Genomic DNA, 15,825 nt, shown 5'->3' with positions numbered 1-15,825 from the left:
CTGACATTCTTCAATGAGTTATGGATGAAATTATGAACATAAACTTGCTGTGAAATTTAATGGAGAGAAGTATTAAAATGTCAATTTGTTGTAATTGGGTCATGTGTAGTGACCTTTTAATATATGAACAACTAAAATCTATACATGCATTCTGAAAAACTGCATTATCTTTTGAGTTCGTTATTCAAACAATAACACTATCTTTAATATCAGAAACATTTTCCATTATTCATTGAAGATATGATCAAATATCGCGATAATTCCTAAAATATTTGTGAGATTTTCAACTGCAAATATTTATCAAAATAGTTCATTACACCTAATTTCAATAATAAAACTTTTAGATATTTGTTCATTGTAAATATTTAAATGTAGTTTTTGAGAGGTACATCATTATGTTGCTTCCATTGACAATACGAAGTTTGAATTTTTTTAGCAGTAATGGATTAATCAAGAATTATTTTGGAATAATTTTTGAACACCAAAAGAGACTGGGGCAGAATTAACCACCATATGAAATCTTTCATTCCATATAATTCGTAAAAAAAATGTTTGTACCAGGCTGATAAATAGGAGTAAGTGGGGAACCTTAGGGCAGCTTTGAAATTAGGATTTTTTCCTATTTTTAAATAAAATAAAGCCTTATCATGATATAATTTAGATCCACAAACAGATTGAGAAGCTAAATTTGATATGGCTCAGTTCCATTTCCAAATAGGAGAAAAATCCCAAGTGACCCACTTCCCTCTACCTTAATAAATATGAAGAAAGGTATTTACTTTGAATGAATAGTGGTTTCCTTAATTTTCATTCTAAGGCAAATTATAACATCCTACTGACCGATATTAACTCTAACTAATTCTGCCCTGAGCTCCTCTATCTCTTTTGCTTCTGAACACATTTTGTGCCTTTCAAATTTGTATTAGAAATCACTGTATAAGCATAGGGATTAAGAAGAAAGCAGGGCATTGCGTACTAAACCTACTTTTATAAGCATTTGTCATAATTTAGAGCAAGTACAGCTCACTACGGTGAAGGAACCACTTATCGCAACTTTTAGAAAAAAAAAACTGAAATTAATTTAATTATAATTTTTGAACTCTTTATTATAAAGTAACTCAAATTTGACACAAAAGTTACTTAGATATGTTGGCAACAAATATATGTATCAAACTCATAGTCCCCCAATTTAACGATGGATTACTTAAAATTTTTTTTTATTAAAAATGCAAAAATAACCACTTCTGGCCACCTACTTGAAAACGCTTGACTCTTCCGCGTCATTAGGGTCATATATGACGCGGGGAAAAAACAATTTTTTTTGATTATTTACATTAATTGAAATCTATCGGTTTGTGCACGACATCATAATAGAAGGATGTAAGATTTTTGGCAAATTTTCTCAAGACTCCAGATATTCAGGAAAAGAAAATATTTGAGATCAAAAATCACTAATTGCGAACTTTGTGAAATGACTTTTCTTTTTCAAAATTTTTTATATTAATTTATTTTTTTCAGCAGAAAGTTCTTTAGAAACACAAAATAGAATATCCAAAGATTGTATATTGTATATTTTGATATAATAAACTACTCTCAATTTTCCAGAAAAGCGTGTAGAATTTTCCGGGTCATATATGGCCCTATTGTCCCCAAGGGTAACAGTGTTTTCGTCCCAAACCTATAGCGAAATGTAGTTGGGACATTGTTTTTCTTTGTGAAATGCTTTCTTTGAAATTCTTTGGGACATCTTGCTCCTGGACATTTCATCTTATATCTGATGAATTATAACATATTTTGCAATATTTTAGATTATTCTGCGAGCTTCTCATATTGTGCAATTGTATTGTGTGTGAATAAATATGTAGATAAGTTTATTTTTGCCAAATACCACTCAAAATATTGTGACAGTGACTGTTCAAGGGATTACCAGGAAGATTCCTTGAATACCAGGAGTATAGTGTTTATCAAGATAGTCCAGTTTGCCATGGTTTTGGCCAAATTAATAACTTCAAGCAAAAAAAAAACACTTAAAAAGCCCGTGATATAGATTTTAAAAATGGTATGTACACTTCCCTTGTGGACAATAGGGTCATATATGACCCGGGGTTTTTTTCGAGTTTTCACGCTATGGAAAATTTTTTTCCTCTCTGAACTATTATATTTGATCATAAAGCATTAGGAAAAACTCAGTTTTACATGAATTCATCTGCTGAATAAAAGTGTGACGCGAAATAGTTAAACTCGATTATTTTGGACAATATTATTTAAAAATATATTCTGCGTTGCTTTTTTTCTTTTTGATCACTTTTTTATTACTCGTATTATATGATTTTTCTTCGATTAAACTATAAGTGACGAGAAGCGGGTCACTGGCGAGAAGTGGTGACATCACCCTTCCACAGAAAGTGTTCTTCTGTACTTTAATTTGTGTAGAAAAAATCTAGGGTGATTGAATTTATGCATCATTTACTTCATGCCGTGAACCTATTTGAATGTCATTGCGTATGTAAGAATTATTTTTTAATCCTCGAAATTTTTTATTTTTTACCACTCGTGTCTTATTTTTTCACATATTTTCGCGAATCATATGAAAAAAAGCTCTGCAACTGATTTGGACAGCTTTGGTGTTATTAGAAAGTTCTTTGAATTCCTGACAAATCTGAAATCGGTTAAAAACCGGTGATGAACGGATTATAAAACGATGATATAATAGTTGTGTGAGAGTCATTTGTGTTGCATTTGCGCTGTTTTGAGTAATTTTGCAATCACTTTAACCGGTTGTCAATCATCGACAAACATAAAAAATAGTGAGATTATAAAAGAACTGTGAGATTTTTCATGAATATTGTGTACATGAGGCTTTTTCTTATGGATTGCAGACTGCAAACCAATTTTTAATTATATAATGTGAACCATGAAAACTAAAAAATAGCTTATTTTTTCCAGCATATCAAAAAACTTATTCAATCCAACTTCTTGAGGACAGAAAAGCACAATATTTAAACTGATTTTTGCGGACCGTTTCGAAAAAAAAAACCGACTTTACAGTGTACAAGGCTACTATGAGTAGATTAATCTGAAGTCAAAACACCAATTTCTATTAGATAATGAGTTAATCTTGCCCTTGAATGAATGATTTTTCACTTCCTTGATCACAACTTACTTTATAACACAAAACGTGATGTAAAATATGTCGAAAATGATAATTTTTTGAATAAAATTTTCCCTAAAAATCCAAATTTCATTTTTTCTAAAACTTCATTCAAGTAGGGGAAAGCTTTGAGACTTCGCACACACTCTGGCTTCGAACACTTCATATTTTTCCCATACCGTCATTGCGGGTGAGTGTACTTTTTTCGCTATTTTTCAACTTCACCCTTTAGAAGTGAATAGTTAAAATGAAAGGAGAGGGTCAATGAGTAAAATTATTTGTATTCGGTAGTTAATGGATAGAATTGTACCACTAGCATTTACTATAATAAAATTTTACTGTGTTAAAAAAAATCAAAAATAAAGGGCTTGCGTTAGGATAAGGTTTGGGTGACTTTGCACTTTTTACATAAATACTAAAGAATCAACAATTTCTGGTAAGAAATGACAATCATGATCTTAACATCCAGGAGTAACATGCTCGATAGCTACAATTTAGATTAGATTTAGGAAATTTACTATTCCAAAACCGCTTTTGGTATTATTAGACTTTCAGATAACTTTCACACGAGTCGTTTTTTCGGCAAAAAACCTGTATTTGCATTTTATTGACTATTACTGAAACTAAAAGTATCCTTTTGATACATACTTGGTACACAACATATTCCTGTAGAGGAGACTGGGATAAAACTTGTCAAAACGCATATTTAATTCTTTCACGAACTCTGAGAAAACTTAAACGTTTTATAATGAGCATATTCTTATAGGAAATTTACTGCTTTATAACATTGCAGAAGACTATTTTCCTCTATCTCGAAAGAAATGTGATTTTCGAATCATTTTCTAAAAGTCGATTTTGTGGAGATTCTCAAAATTGTTGGGGCAAATATTGTCGTCTTCAGATAATTTGTGACGTTTTACTCTTGCAAACGTTAAAATTATCAAATAAACATATTTTTATAGGAAATTTATTTCTCTACAAATTTGTCGAAAATAATTTTTCTCTATCTTAACGAGAAATGTGCTTAAATTGAGCTAATCAATATTGATATTTTCTGTAAGCCAAATATATTTCAAAAATAGGGCTCAAAATTTTATTATTTTTTTATTTTACATAATCCTTCTTCGAATCCCTTGAAACTTTGTAAGTTTAAGAAGGTTTATGAAGGCTATCTATAATAAAAATTTCAAGCCTCAGTTATTTTAGAAAACAGTGAATATTGAAATTTTCGTTTTGACAAATTTTGTCCCAGTCTCCCCTATACTTTGACATGGTAGACTGGGTCGGCAAAGACCATCAATAAATCCTAGAATTAATGAAAATCTTACAGACAGCAGAGTGCAAAGTCACCCCCTGAGTGCAAAGTCATCCGCAATGACAGTATTCCTTTAATAATAATTAATAATCTTTTTTAATAATATGTTAATTGAAGAAACTATAATTTTATTTACAATATGATTCCTTCATAAACCACAGATATTATGAAGCTGCAATTCAGTCAATCATTTCGATTCGTATTAATATTTACAGGATATGTTCTGATATCCTTGATCTGGAAAATTTTTACTCGCGGGTATTGAATACAGCCAGTTGAATGGTAATATATTGTGAGACATTTTCATTTTTTAAGGTATGGTTTTTTTGCATTCAAATTTAGGATCAATGAATTCAGAGGAACTGTGTCTCTATGACTCTGAGATCTCAGTTTCGAAACTGTTCATTTTCAAATCTTAATTCATGAGACTTAAATTCGTACATTGAATTAATAAAATATAAATTTAATGAATTGAAAAAAATACATTTAATTGTCTTAAATAACTGATACTGGTTCAAAAGGCAAATGCAAGTTGATGCAATATTCACTGTCATTACTCCAGAATATAAGATAATTCACCCTAATATAAAACCAGGGGCTCATCAAGCCTAATAAAAAGTGAAGCTATTTTTCACTTTTCCTTGAAAAATTTTTGCAGATATTGCACCGCGACTTAAACAAATTTGATCGTAGTTCTTGTATAATTTTGGCGAACATTATGAAATATGTATTTTTAGGTAGCTTCTAATGCACGATTTCGAAATATATCAGACTGATAAGTCAATTCTCTTTAGGAAAAAACTTGCCTACAAAAACGTATGGAAAAACGTAATGTCGAGAGGCCCCTGATAAAAGTGATATATCACAATGTTCACAGAAAGACGAGATACTGAGGAGAAGGTAAAAAATAATTTCGTGGATTAAAAGTTAAAAAGGCGGAATAAGAAATACATAATGGATAAATTGAAGATCTGAAAGCATAGGGTAAGTGTACCAAACCCGGTCAGGTTGCAATTCCGGCCACATTTTTATTCCTCAAATATCCATGAATTTTTAGTTTTTGCATATTATAGAGATTATACTATGCAATAAATTAACAAAAAATGTAGCTTCGATAAACGAGAAAATGTTAAAAAGACTTTGGAAGGATCCCGGAAGGGCAAGGAACAATGAAAACGAAGGTGACCGAAATAAGCCACCAAAGCTATGTCTACATTTTTATTCATTTTAAAATGGATTTAAAATGATTTTGGAGGAAATGAAGACGACAAACTGTCTACAAGGTTCCAAGTAACGCTCCTTAAGAAAAATTAACAAAAAAATCAATTTATATGAAAAATATTACATTTTGAACTTGTGACTTTAGCGCTTGCATGCATCTATGCCGGAACTTGGCACACTTACCCTAATATTCGTAGAGAAAAACCTGAACAAATCTTGATCTCAATTTTGTATAAAACTTTTTAGAAGTACAATTGAGAAACTGATTATTTCTTTATAATTATATTGGAAATTCTATAACGATTTTTTGTAACTTTTTAGTAGACAATTCCATTCGATACTATTTTGTTTCAAAATGAGTCGAAATTGCATTAAGAAAATTTATATCATAATCTTGTAATTTTTACACAAAGTAAAACAAAAAATATGTATTCCTGAAAATTCGAAAATCAGTAAGTTTTTATCATTTTATATCGATGCTCAGAACGTAATCTCTCTTTTAGGGTAAAACTAGGCTAAAACTAGGCTAAGTTATACCTATAGTAAGAAAGACAGCCATCGTTTAATAATTTTATTTAGTTTTTATTTTACTGCTGTGATATTGTTATTCGTCTTATTAATGCTTTTCTGATATTTGTAACGGATTAATTATTGAACATAAGAGGAATTTATAATTGAATGTACAGTACGATATTTAATAATTGTTAAAGGGGTGACCTTATTTTTGCGACAGAAACAAATGATTATTGCTATAAAACCTTGAATACTTTATGTTTTAAAAGAAAATTATTAAAGTGAATTAAAAAAAAATGGATATAGATGATCAATGAATTGTGTAATGGTAAAAAAAAGTATCAGAGAGGTTGAAAAATGTTCTTATATAGCTATTGCTGTAGTTGGTCTCAAGGTGCATTATTGAAAATTTAACCACTACAATTTTCCCTGGAATCCATTTAGGGCTTAAAAACTTAATAGATGGAAACAGGCACACTGGAGGACTATAATAATTATGAAAAAAAGCTCCCCTATTGCAACTTCGCGTGTTGAAAATCTACCCACAGAATATTTAACAGCCTCAATGTCAATCGTTAAATGAACAATTTCTTTACGAAGCATTTCACTATTTTGCAATTTGTTAACGTATGCTGGTTTTGATAAATAAAACAGCAATCAACACTATTTGGGTAGAAATTAAAAGTGGAATCAGACATATCGATGTGAAGGGCTGTCTGGTGAGGATTGATGATCAAAAGTCAAAAGGTCGTAAGGTTGAGGAATGTGTATTGTTTCGAGAATTGCTACAATTCCTCAAATTGCAGGGGGTCAAAAACAATCGATAGCCAATAAAAGGGCTTTAATGATTTTAAGGACGACTTTATAAATAGTGTTTTTTTCTTTCTTTTTCTTTAAAATGGAGCAGTGGAAATGGGTGTAGGAGGGTCATATAAATTACATTTTATGACTTACTTGCACTTTATGCCAGTGTCCATCATGTAAATCACGTCCCACAGTGATTATTTGAGCACCACCACCGAGATTGTAGCGTAATCTTAGAGCTCCCTCGACGAGTTTCAACTCGAAAAAGTCATATGTTCCCCCATCATCTGTATAGAGGACCAACCCATTTGGCTGTTCTGTCTTAAATTCCAACTCCAATGATCCATTGAGTCCTGTGAACCATTTGCGGAATTGGGCAAAGGATGTTTGTGATCCATCGAGGAGGAATCCACAGCATACAGGGGCCCAGCAGATACAAAAGGTCATGTAGAAAATTGTCATGTACATTAGCTGTATGATGCCCATTTTCTGTGGTTTAAAGCCCATGATGGACTGTGAAATTTGCACTTTAAAGTGACCCCATGTGTACCATGGAGAATTTTTCTTCCTCTTCTCTGTACAATTTCTGCAATAGTCGATACTGATGCCGTTGCGGTCAACCGCCATTTTGCTTTTTCACCAAACACTTTTCCACCAATTGTGAAAATTTCACGTTATACCCCCCGTTTAAATCCCACCTTTTCGCAACACACTCACAATACTGGATATCATTGTGGACTAAAACCTTACTAATTTATCATAATAATCACTAGTAAATTCATTTATCTTCCTACATAAAAATCCATTCTTTTAAATTTCGTCGGATATGTGATTAATCTCTCTTTCTCTCTCCCTTCCAATAAATTCAGGATTTTTAAGAAGCTTTTCCCATGAACACTTTATACTTTTTCATTCGCTATTTGCGAGATATTTTCTCAAGTAGAGAATGTCCACAAAAAAAAATTTTTTTGTATCCACTCACTTCCTACAGCGATATGTACAACTATCAGGTTCCCTCGGAGGAGACCTCATATGAGGACACCATTATTTTTTCTCTCAATATTATATAAGTTTGTCCACAGAACACTCTTTCCTTAAACACTTCTCAACAACATGGCAGAGATTTTGCCCAACAGAATCACTCAGTTCAGTGTCTATGACTAAAAAGTGCATTTAACTTGCTTCTGGGAGACACAATTGTTCTTCTGTGGCCTTTCACCAAATACACGTATTGCATCTCCTTTTGATACTCCACTGCACACATTCAATAATGCAGAATGGTAGTAACGCTGCTTTTGGGGAAGGCTACACTCATGACCGCGAAACAATACTGATTTTGCGCCAGCGCCACAATCACAGGGTGGCTTCTGGGCCACCCATGAATTTCCTCACAAACTCTAGGGGAGTATTTTGAAATATTGATAGAAGATGGTTGTTAATAGCCAAGTTATAAATCAAGTTTATAAGTAAGCTGGAAATTATAAATGAAAAAAAAAAGTTAATAAGGTAAAGAATACCCTGAAAACAATGTTTCGTCAAAAGGTGAAAAAGAGATCACTTATTTAAGGAAAATTAAAAAAAAGAGTTTTCCTAAAAGGATATAAATTTCAACAAATAATTTTGTCATTTCCGTAATAACCTTCAACAAATTCTTCACGATATATAACAACATACGTAATAACATACAGAAAACTGGAAAATTCTTAAACAGAAACACCTAGGAATTTGATTTCAAATCCCATCCGATGAATGCCAATGCCCTAATTCAATACTGAATCCTTGATCATTTTTAGTTAGAATTTGCAAAAGTTTTTGGCTTGAAAAACCTTATATATATCACTTAACATTAAAACCTCAGTATCTTAAACAGAGTTTCTCGACCATTTAGTTTTCCAAAAAAAAGGGGTGGCAAAGCGTCCCAGGCTTTGCAAAATTCTCGAAGTCGTGACTTAGATGCTATATCTCATTTACCGTTTACCGGTACTCAAACGATTTGAATCGATTCATAAATCACTCAATAGATTCTACAAAATAGTTTAAAGAGTAATAAAAATTATATTTGAACAAAAATTACTCATCTGTAAATACCCGGTTCATTATCGGTTCACAACCGATTTCAACCGACTTATAAATCACTCAAAATATTTCCCAAAATACACCTCAGGAATAATTTAATTGAATTTCGTATAAAAATTATTTATCGGTTATGAACTGGTTTATTACCGATTCAAAACCGATTTGAACCGATTCAGTTTTGTCGAAAATTCCAAGACCTTTCCAACGAGCCCAAACATGACCCCATTCACTTGATAAATGCGCTCTCTAGTGTTTTTTAAAGTCTTTGACCTTGAAAGCCCGTTATTAGGAATGATTCAACGGTATTTTCGTCTAAGGACGAAATGTCCGCTTGGGTAATCTCTAAAACATATCCAAAACTGAAAAAAATCGGACGACGCGTTTTCGAGTAATCCCAAAAAACATGGTTTTGGAGGGGAAGGGAGGGGTGGGGGGGAATAAGGGGCATGTTAACGATCCTTGGGTCGACTTACGGCGGGGGGTCCTCCGAAAGTCCCAAGTCGCTATCTCTTACCGTTTGGCCTCTAGAGCTGGCGACAGCCGGACGGACAGACGGACAAACAACGTGACGCCAGAAAACTCGAAACTTCAGATTTCCAAAATAAATTTATATCAAATTTTGCGGGCCAAGTCTACCTTTTTATCAACAAATAGATCAAATTTTGAATATAAAATGATTCAAACACACAAATTACTTTTTTACAAATTTGGACTCTCACCAGCGACAATTAATGCGAATCATATTAAAATTTTAATGTGAAAGTGTGATAACACAGTAAAACTTAGATTCAAAAATTTTCTGACTATAAGTACAAGATTTGTAAGGCCCGAGATACTTATTTCTTTCTCAAAACTGACGTTTTTTTAAAAAAATTTAGGAGCTATTACAAGGTTTTCAGGCTTCGCCCACACTCACTCACTAAAATTCAATAGAGAGAGGAAGTGGGGCACCTTTGAATATGGGATTTTTCACCTATTTTTAAATAAAATTGAGCCTTATCGTGATATAATTGAGCTGCACAAACAGACTGAGCAGCTAAATTACATTATGATATGGCTCAAATCCACATAGAATAAATTCCAATTTCAAAGGTGCCCTACTTTCCCCTACTGGTGAAATATTATTAGGTCGCTTTTCGTTAAGGAAGTCACTTTAATTAATTCTGTCCTGGGTTGTATTCGTATTTCTACGGCTACCACTCGGAATTTCTTTCTCTAATTTTAATCCTTGTGGCAATTGAATTGATTTAATCTAAATAGGGGAAAGCTCACTACATTTGGAAGACTCAAGCTTCTGACAACTCAATTCTTTTTCTATATTCTTTATAGGCTTAACCCACGCTCTTCACAGGAAATTTGAGGCAATATTTATTTATTAACATATTGAAAAAACTGAGTTGTTTGTAACTTGGTTTGTCCGACGGTAACGCACTTTCTTTTATTCCTAATCACTCCTTATTTACAATTTCCGTCGTTTATTCTTTCTTTATTTTTCTTTTTGATTTAATTTTTATCACAATTTTAGAAAACCATATAGTTGTGTCGTGATTGAAAGAAACTAATAATAAAAAAAATTATTTTCCTAGTTTTTTACTGATCACGTTTAATGTTTTATTGAAGGAATTTAGTTTTATATCGACCAAATTTATTTTTAGTGTTTATTTGTTTTTTGCCTCTTAAAAAACGTAAATTTTAGTATAAAAATTCACAAAATTTATCCAGCACATCTGTCCATTTTTGTCAATCTCTAGAGACTTCAGGGAACTTGGGAGCACTTGTCTAGACTCTTTGCAGTCCCACGTGTAGCAGAAGGGTAACCTTAGACCGTCTTCAGACTGGAGGTTTAGCCCAGTTCCCGAGGGTCTCAAAACCTTAAACAGCAACCGATTTTATTGTTTTTTTTCAAAATGCAATAGGTCATTTGCCCTTAATAAGCCAATCTTATGTCAAAATTTTCCAAAAAATCCTGACTGATAAGATATTAGAGAAGTTAGGCCATATGGCTAAGCCTTAGGTCTGAAGCCCGTATTACGGTGCCTGTTCTCTGTGTAACGATGTTTTCTTGATCTAGTATCACAAGCAATTACTTACTTCGTGAAATTTTAAAAGTTTTTGATGAAAAATTGTTTTCTATACGTTCACTTTAGATGCTTATTTGTTACTGATTATTGCGTGCTTTTTTAGCCCCCTTATCCCATCTCAGCCAGACAAAGAGGGAGGGGAGGAAATGGAGATAACGCGCCGTTTCGCCAAACACGAAGTACATCTACACACTCTTAGAAAAGTTTAGACCTGATTACTAATGAAAAATAGCTGAACGGGAGATTAATAACAAATCAATTTAGAACGGTTACTATACATATTCATGAAACATTTTTCTCATAATAATTTTATTAGTTGTGAGAACTTAAAGCAATATTTACGTGGATAAGTTATGGTAATTATTTCATAAAATCCATATTGTAACCATTATTGGTCACCAATTTCATTTAGTTCTCACAACTAATACAAATAGATGGGCTTATTTTTTCATAAAGTTCTGACAACTTCTTCAATAGTTACGGAGTGTTTTTTTTTACAAATGGATTGAAGTTTTTTCGGGTTTTAAGTAGCCATTGACCTTACTCATTTTTTTTTTAAATTTTATGTGTGAGATTTCGCGATTTTTTTTAATAAATAAGTATTTTCTCTCTTCTCAAAATAATCAAATTAATAATAAACATAATTGTTTTTTATCAGACCTTTCTTTTCATTATTATACTGAAACGTATCGTGATTTTTAAGGTTAGATACAATATATAAATCCAACATTTTAAATAACCAAAAGACTAAAAAATAATATGGGCCCTGTAACATAAACTGTTTAAAAAAAATCAAGCTTTATACAAAATCATATGAAATAATTCTTTTAATATCGATTTAACGGAACAAAACCTATAAAATGCCTAAACATTCAATAAAAATTCTTATCAAAATTCCACTACATGAAGAATCACCTTGTAGTAGAAATTTTTCAGCAATCTCCAACCAAATGGTTCTCTATAGAAATTCGTCAACGCGCAGTTATTGATTTTTCATGTCTGTCTCTGTAGTATTTTTCTCATATTTAAGGATAATTTTCTCCACACGAGAAATTTCCTCGTCCTTCTTCCCACATGTGTGGAGCAAAAAAAAATCTGAACAGCAAAAATTTCATGCAATCTACCACATATCAATGCATATTTAGTGCTCATTGAACTTCCAACGATTTTTCCATGCATGACTGTAATTCTTTTTACCATAGAAACACAGAAAAGGAGAATGGAGCGAGAAATATGGGGGAGAGAAAAAGTCAAGATATGAAATATCTTACCACGAGTTATAGCTAAAGGATTATGTATAGGGAGAAAATTCCATTGAGTAGGAATTATTCTGAAAAATTTCAATGTCGATAGTTGTACAGTACATCTTGAAAAGTTGGATTATGTATTTGATTTAAATCTTTGCTGCTTCAAATGAAATTCTTTCTAAGCACGACTATGCTTTTAGGTTTGGTGGTGCTTTAAAGTTGATCAACTTTCAGATGGAGTATAATATGACATAAATTTTATATGAATTGTTATGCATGTAGGTGTATTAAGTGGGAAAAGGTACTTAAACACCTACAACGATTATGAATGAGTTTTGGCAAATGTTTAATATCACGTGAATTTTCAATTTTTCCCAGGGATACCCTTAAATCCCCAAGCAATTACATCAATATATATTTCCTTCTCTCCTTCTGTGCTTTTTTTCGCTGCGGGGATTTCAAAACAAGAAACGCCTACAAATTCATGAGAATTTTCAGCGAGAACTGACATTTTTGTTGAGTGTGAAAATGTATTATAATCTTCCCAGCCCCGTTCATTTTGATCTTTTGGCAATTGTATATTTTTGGAATAACACTCACGTCGTAGACATTTTGAAAATATCGCAAAAAGGTGTTATATATTCTCCAGTGAACTGAATCTTGTAAAATTTATTGCTAAGACTTAACTCATCACTAGACTCCAGTCTACATGGAAATAAATTGAAAAAAAAATATCGACCTTTGCAGCTTTTGGACCATTTTCAGCATGAAATTTTAATGCGGCTGAATTGGTAAATTTTAGAATAGATTCAATGTAATTTTAGCATTCTATTTTGAGTCCTAACCGTCCTATCAGTAATATTATTACATTGAATTCTAGAATGATTTACGCTCGTATACAATGATTAATACTGGAAAGAGTTTATTTTATTGTTCGAACCCAGATAAAAAAGTTACTTGGAAATAGATAAGTTTTTGCAAATATTTTCTATTATTAAAAGTTAATTGAACACTTAAAATTTTTTGAAGAGTTATTATATCTGCTCGCTCAATAAGTAGGGGAGTCTGGGGCAAAAAGTCACAAAACGGATATTATATTTTTTTGCAAGCTACCCGAGCACCTCCAAAATTTCTAATTAGCAAAGTTTTATAGGAAATTCACCGCTCTACAACTCTGTGAAAGTCATTTTCTTCTATTTTGTAAGGAAATATATTTATCGAGCCGTTTTCTAAAAGGTAATTTTGTGATCATTCTCAAAAATTCTGGGGAAAATAGTATCAGGCATAAGATACTATCACATTTTGATTCGCTTTATTATGGGATTCCGTAAATTTAAGTAAAATACCTAGATTACATATTTTCATACACTGAGAAAAAAAGAGGGTGCGATTAACTTTTTTTCCTTATAACTTTAACACGTTTTAGGTGTAAAAATATATCAACATTTTTTAATGTTAATTTTACAACTTTTTAAGGGTAAAATTAACATGAAAAAGGGTAACTTTAACCCCTAATACACCTAAAAAGGGTAATATTTACACCGATTTTAGATCAATACTGCAGGGTAAAATAAACATTTCCGGAAAGTTATTTTAACTTTTTCGGATTTCTCTCAGTGTAGGAAATCTATTCTTCTACACCTTTGTAAAACACCGTTTTCCCTATCTGAGCGAGAAAAGCGCATCTTAAGCTATTTTACAAAAAACACACAAAAGACTGCAAATCGTTTGACCAATGCAAACAACATGTGGCGATACATAGCATTGACGTTTCTTTTCACCGTGGGACAACAGAAATTGTTTCGGTTTTTGTTCCATAGCTTTTGTTACTTTTTACCCCTAGTGGTCGTTTTTAATAAAAGGATTTCTGGAGAAAAGAATCTTTGTAAAATTCTAAAATAGATAGCGGATTCGTATTCAAAGAATATCCAGATAATTTGGGAAATATTCACCAGTGCATCAAATTTAATAATAAGTAGCTAATAATTGATATCTCCTGCATGGAAAATATTTCAAAAATAGGGTTAAAAATTTCGATATTTTTTATTTTCTAAATTCCTTGTTCGAATTCTAAGAAACTTATGACATTGAAGAAGGTCCATGGAGGCTACTATCTATGGAAAAAAAAATTAAGCCGCTATCTTATTTATCTTGGAAGATATTGATTGAAATTTTCGATTTGTGACTTTTTGCCCCAGTCTCCCCTATTGTTAATTCTAAAATTTTTACTTTATTAACTAATACGGGGCGTGGCTTAAACTCAGTTTTGGGCGGATCTTATGCATATTTAATAACCTGATCATCAAATAACTTTTTTTGAAATAGTTCGCAATGGATTAAAAATTATTTTGACAAATTCCTTGAACAAATTCCTAGATTTTCCTAATTAAAATTTATTAAAATTATTTTGATTAATTTTTCAGAGAATAAATCCTCTTTTTTTTACGAATGACGATGATGACGCTCACAAATTTTTAATTTTCAATTTAAATATTTTATGAATATTTGAAAATTTACAGAGCTCATATTCATATAAATGTATTACATATTTTCCGCACTATATATTAAAATGATTGAAAATATTAATATTTAATGGGATTCTTCGATGAAGCCAATCAATCTATAAGTTACATTCATCCATAAATTTGCAAAAACAATCGTTACCAAAATAATTGCATCTATCACACAAATTTAACGAATTGTTAAGCTATATTTCTATCAAGTGGTGAACGCACGGTGAAAGAAAAATAGCAAGGACTGTAGCAAAAAGTACACTTTAGTAATCAGATGTTTGTTTGCAGATATAATTCATATTTTTTTTGTTCTAGCGAAACTTTAATAGCCAATCTTTTTTTGCAGCTGCATAAAACTGATGGTTCTGTTAAAAGTATTTGCAATTCACAGAGAAATACTGTTGTAGTAGTATGTGGAACTAAAGCGCAATTTATGAAATAAAAAACTCAGCTCACAAAAATTATTTGAATTGTCGACCTATCTCAAATAATACCACCATTATTTTAGGAAAAAAATGTTTCTTTATGCACAGATAAAGAGAGATTTTTATTTACTATGGCTATTCAATATAGGATAGAGGATTCTACTTACATTCCATCTATTGTAATCAACAAGAAAAATGAAAGTCATCCGAAGGACTATGGAATTGAGGGAATTGAGGAAAATAAAATAAGCACGAATTAGGCCTATAAAATCACAAAAATTGTAACTCATAAAGGATGTGCAGTGCACTTTGATTATCAAGAGTGAACAATAAGAGATATCGTCTTAGTTTTCTGAAAAAGATATAAACCGAGTTATTGTTAAGGAATAGAGGGACTAAAATTAAAATATGTTAGAATACATAACCGCGCAATAATGTGTACTTCAAAAATTGAAAAAATCTTAAAAAACGTAAAATTA

General features: G+C 31.6%; 1 protein-coding gene across 1 annotated transcript in view; it reads right to left on the bottom strand.

Moving 5' to 3' along the window:
• LOC129807596 (neurexin-1) overlaps positions 1 to 11,243 on the bottom strand; it is a 79,901-nt gene extending 68,658 nt beyond the window's left edge. The window contains exons 1-2 of the mRNA XM_055856978.1: positions 11,172 to 11,243; positions 7,155 to 8,475 (exon numbers count right to left, since the gene is read on the bottom strand). Of these exons, the coding sequence (XP_055712953.1) occupies positions 7,155 to 7,631 (477 nt within the window). The 5' untranslated portion in view covers positions 7,632 to 8,475; positions 11,172 to 11,243. The remainder of the gene's footprint in view (positions 1 to 7,154; positions 8,476 to 11,171) is intronic.
• Between the last annotated feature and the right edge of the window lie 4,582 nt (positions 11,244 to 15,825).

This window comes from Phlebotomus papatasi, chromosome 1 (genome assembly GCF_024763615.1).
Source record: "Phlebotomus papatasi isolate M1 chromosome 1, Ppap_2.1, whole genome shotgun sequence".
NCBI lineage: Eukaryota > Metazoa > Arthropoda > Insecta > Diptera > Psychodidae > Phlebotomus > Phlebotomus papatasi.
Note: the sequence above shows the minus strand (reverse complement) of the source record. Positions and strands in the feature narration are given on the sequence as shown.